At 29.2% G+C, this 4,986-nt stretch overlaps 2 protein-coding genes across 2 annotated transcripts; both read right to left on the reverse strand.

Annotated features, from left to right (window-relative positions):
- Positions 1-3,644: 3,644 nt before the first annotated feature.
- Positions 3,645-4,137, reverse strand: EIN_040700 (hypothetical protein; the record flags this gene model as incomplete). Its single annotated transcript, XM_004184784.1, has 2 exons — positions 3,645-3,764; positions 3,832-4,137. 2 exons carry the CDS (start codon positions 4,135-4,137, stop codon positions 3,645-3,647), a joined length of 426 nt encoding a protein of 141 aa, XP_004184832.1.
- Positions 4,138-4,373: 236 nt separating this feature from the next.
- On the reverse strand, positions 4,374-4,984 carry EIN_040710 (myosin heavy chain; the record flags this gene model as incomplete). The annotated part of the gene is made up of 2 exons (XM_004184785.1): positions 4,374-4,637; positions 4,676-4,984. Coding segments are annotated over 2 exons (573 nt in total), but the record flags the coding sequence as incomplete, so codon positions are not given.
- Positions 4,985-4,986: the final 2 nt, after the last annotated feature.

Consider the following 4,986-nt stretch of genomic DNA (forward strand, 5'->3'; position numbering starts at 1 on the left):
GTTTACTATTTTTAATAATATTTTAATTATAATTATAGTAAATAGGAAACTGGGAAAATATTAGGTCTGGTTCCCGAATTCAAAAAATGTGAAAATTCACCTCGAGTTAGTGGAAACCAAGTGAGACGGAGCATTGAAAAGAAGGCTCTGAAGGCCGCACTCAAACAGTCTGTTTGTGCACCCGTTTCACCCACTTTCCAAGTCCGTACTGTGTGGACGCGGATGTGGTTCCCCCTCCCCGCTTGCGGGGGGGGGTCAGGGGGGATCCGCGCCAAGGGAGGACTTGGAAAGTGGGCGACATGGGGACTCACAAACAGTGGCTGAAAAATGGACTTCCTTTAAAAAACACTCGCGGCAAATATTTTTTTTGTTTAAGGTGGTGGTGGTCAATGTAAGTCCCGTTACCAGACTGACTTTATGAAAAAAAAATGGAGGGATGCGACGGAGGAGCATCCCATAAATATAACTATAGTCACCCGCTAAAAGGTATAAATTTCCGACAAATGGTCTAAAGAAACCATATTATAGTTTTTTGAAATTATGATTTTAGATTGTGTTTCAATTTGACATTAATTTCTTTATATCGAAAGTATTTCAAAATAAACTAAAATTTTACTAAATTATAATACATTGTCAAAAATAGTTTAAAGGTGAACTGAAAAACAATTTTAATGAATAATGCCGTACATGTGCATTTATTTGGACAATACCAAAAAACCAAACCTGCAACTGGGATGGGTTTCGACAATTCAACCAATTCTTTAGATGTATCAGATTAATTGTGTTGCTCGCTCAAAATAACATAACCTTTGTTAGCTTAACTCCGTATGCTTCTCATTTTCTTCAAGTTCTTGATTTGGGGATATTTGGTGGGCTTAAAAGTAGAATGTCTTCTTTTAAAGCGAAAGAAGGTTTTGTAAATTTGCTTTTTCAAGAAGAAGTCGAGAAGGAAAATGTGGATGGTAATTTGTTTTAGAAAAAAACATTTTTTCACAATACTGAACTCGGAAACAGACTAATAGTTGATGATATTGGTGGATTCTTTATTTGTGGTTACAACACCTCTTTTTAATATTATTGCTTTTAAACAAGCTGTCATAGTCAACTGGATTGACAAAACACCCCAAAGTGTCATGTATTAATTGATTGCCTTTATCTTTTAAACCAATTAAAAAGCTTGACAAAAATTGATTTAATGTGATTTTTTTGTTTTTTGTTTTTTTAATGTTATTTGTGTTATTTTCACTGTTTTTTACAATTATAGTTTAAAATAATAAATTATAGTTTCTTTAGACCATTTGTCGTGTTTTTATTGCTTTTAGCGGGTGACTATAATTAAATAATATATTAATATTTGGTCGAAAATTATTGTTGTTGACCCGATAATTATTTATCGGGTTTTAAAGTGCTTGTATTTATTTATTTATTTCAGTTGTACGTTATTCTTGCGCTTCTTAATAGTATTTTATTAATAAGCAATATACTATAAATATAATTATTTTTACTAATCTTAATAATAAAATGTGATGATTTTTCAATACGAACGATAGTTAATTTTTACTAACTATCGTTTTATTCAAGTTTAGTTCCTTAAGAAAAGATAAAATTTTAAATGAATTATCTTTTGTTTGATGAATTAATTATTGTTTTAAAAAGTAATTGTATAAACAGACAGACAAACAAGTTTTTGAAATTAAAAAAAGAGGTTAGATAATAAAATAGTTAAAAACCAGAAAAACGTATTTGTTATTTAAATAAGTTTTAAAATACTAATAAGAAATAAAAAGGTATTAGAAGTAATGGTATTATAATGAAAACTTTTATATACTTTAATGTGTTATACGTTTAACATATATATCATATTTCGATAAGTGTGATAAAAACATAAAAACATTAACAGTTGAAAATAATAGAGGTCTTGATAAATAATTAATAAAATATGTTAGACAGTATATCAAATCGATAATAAACAAAAACAATTGTAGAACAAACACAAAAATTTTAGAAAGACAACACCAAAGATATAAAGAAGTTGTTGAATGTTATTTTTGCGTGCAGACTAAGATACCGAGTCTATAATACAAACGGATTGTGTTTGGTTTAACAAGTCAAACAATATATGATAAATGATTTTGTACAAAAAACACACATTATGTAAATTAGAATGAATGTTTAAAATAAGTTGATGTGTATATGTAATCTAAGTTACAAGCATTTTATAAAAAAAAAGATATTTAAAAATGGATTAACAACAAGTATCGGCGATAGATTGTAAAATGTACATCAAGATAATAACAACTTTATATCAAATAATAGTTAATTATTAATATTGACCAGTAATAAAGTTGTGTAAGTAAACACCAGAACAACAAAAAAGTGTTAAATATTTAATTCATGTGTCATGTAAACAACTTTTTAAATACATATAATTTTTATTCATTATGATGAGTGTCTCTATCTTATTATGTACTATTGAAAACATATTTTATCACCTGGTATTTTAATTGAAAACTGTTATTATAATTATAATTTAAAAATAATAAAAGTTGATTCTTTTTTTAATAAAATGAAAAAAATAAAAAGAGGAATGCGACGAAAAAGCATTTTTATTGATACAAATAACAAAGTTATGAATTAATATTTGGACTAAAATGATGTTGTTGACCCGATAATTATTATCGGGTTTTAAGTGCTTGTAGATATTGTCATAATTGCTAAATAATTATTTAACTATCAATATGATTATAAGCAAACTCAATATTTGTTTTTAATAATTTTTATTTTTTAACTAAATATTGTTTATTTATATGTTGCAATTAAAAAGTTTAACAAAAATAACACATAAATAATAATAAATAATTTTTATAAATCCTATAATCCTTTTATATTTCCTTATGTATAATAGCAAAATCTGTATATTTATTTACAATTTCTATTCTTACTATTAAGTGTGTACTATATTAATGGTTAATTTTACTAAATATAATGGTAAATTATGATACTATTTAAAAACGATAGCTAATATTTTCACTAACTATCGTTTTATTATAGTTTAGTTCCATAAAAAAGATAAGTATTTAAGGCGACCTTGAAGATCCATCAAAATGCTTGGGCTGACAATAATTATTTAAAGTCAAAAACATACGTAAAATAATTAAGAACTTGTAACAAAAGGTTTGAAATGCGTGTCAAATAATTAAAAATATAAAAAATAATTAATTAATTATTTTTTAAGTTAAAAAAAGTGATTACAAAAAAAATTATTTGGTAAACAAAAAAATAATTGTATTTCTTTTAAAATATTCATATTTAAACAATTGTATTTCAATTTAAAAATGTAGTTTTTTGATATTCACACATACAGTTACCAATATGACAAGACTTGGAATGATAAATAAATAATTAACAATCATGTTGAAAGTAGATTCTTTCTGTTCAAATTCTGCAAGCTATCTCTCAGCCTCATCAACCTTTCTGTCATACTGTTTGGCTTGTTTCTTAGTCTTAGCAGCTGCGTTTTGTGTTTCTTTCTTTTCTGTTTCGATTCTCTGAGTTTGTTTGCATATTTCTTCTTCTGTGCTTTAGCCTGTTGAGCAGTGGTTCTTTCAAGATCAAGTTGTTCATTCAATTCAGTTAATTTATTCTCATAAGTGTTTTTCAACTGTTTTTAAATGTTGCCTCAATTCAGTCTTCATCTCAGACATATTGTCTTCAAGTTTGTCACATTTGTCTTGTTTCTCGTCGAGTTCAGTATTAGTTCCCATCTATTCTTCAGAAGCGGTTTTATAGTCTCTCATAAATCTCAGCATTCTCTTGTTCAGCCATCTAAACGTTCTTCTCAAGGGTTTCAGCTCTGACTGTGATTTCAGCAATATCTTTCTTGTACTTTCCTTTAATCAGTTGGGTCTTGGCGTGGTCTTTCTTTTCTTGATCAAGTTCACTTCTAACACTCATCAGTTCGTCTTGGTATTTCTGTTTCATCGCTTCATTGCAATCTTTGTCATCATTTGCAGTGTCAAGTTGCTTCTGTGCCATGTCGACTTCAGCATTCAAGTCGTTGATCATTTTGTCCATTTCCTCCAAATCCTTTTCATTCTTCTTCTTCTCGTTGGTGAGTTGATCAACTTGAACGGTCATGTCATTGGTCTTTTTTTATCAACTATTCTTTAGTGTTATTTGCTTCATTTAAGTTGAATTGGACTTTTTGTTATTATTTCTCTCAACAACCTTTCTCGCAGCATCTGCACTGTCAGCCTTCTGTCTTTTTTCATCAAGTCGGGCTTTGATTTCAGTATTCTTGCATTCAACATGTTCTTCTCTTCTTCTTGAGCAACAGAAGCCGGTGCACTGACTTGGACTTTAAATGATGAGACTTATGCATTGAGTGCTTTGACTTGGTCTTCCATCTTCTTTCTTCTATCAGATTGGTCCGCAGCAATCTTCTCATCATCAGTTTTGTTGTCCAAAGCCATCTTCTTTTGTGCTTCAAGTGCCTTAATCTGTGATTCATAATTCTCAATCTTCGAAGCGTCTTCAACTGATTGCTTCTTCATATAATTCTTAGCAGCATCAAGTTGTGTGTTCTGATCTTTCAAAGCAGCAACTGCCTTCTCCAAATCAACTATTTGGTTGTCTCTCTGATGACTTCAGTTCGATCGATATTTGAAGTTCCAACTGGTCTATCTTCAAGGTCTTGCACTTTTTGTTCCAAATTGGCTATTTTCTTCTTGTCTTTAGTTGTTTTGTCTCTTAATTCAGTCAACTCGGTGTTGTTTGCTTCTAAGTCTCTTTGTAACTTTTTGATCGAACCATTCAGATTATTTGTCTCCTCTTCATGTGCTGAGACCAAGTTATTGAGTTGGTCATATTCGTCTTGAAGCTTCTTCTTTTCAGAAGAAAGTTGGTTTTTATCATTCGCCAAGTTTTTCACATTCTTTTTAATTTCGTCGTTTTCTGTTTTCAACTTCTTCGCTTTTATTTCTTTCG

This window comes from Entamoeba invadens, assembly GCF_000330505.1.
Source record: "Entamoeba invadens IP1 unplaced genomic scaffold scaff_1105074725255, whole genome shotgun sequence".
NCBI lineage: Eukaryota > Evosea > Mastigamoebida > Endamoebidae > Entamoeba > Entamoeba invadens.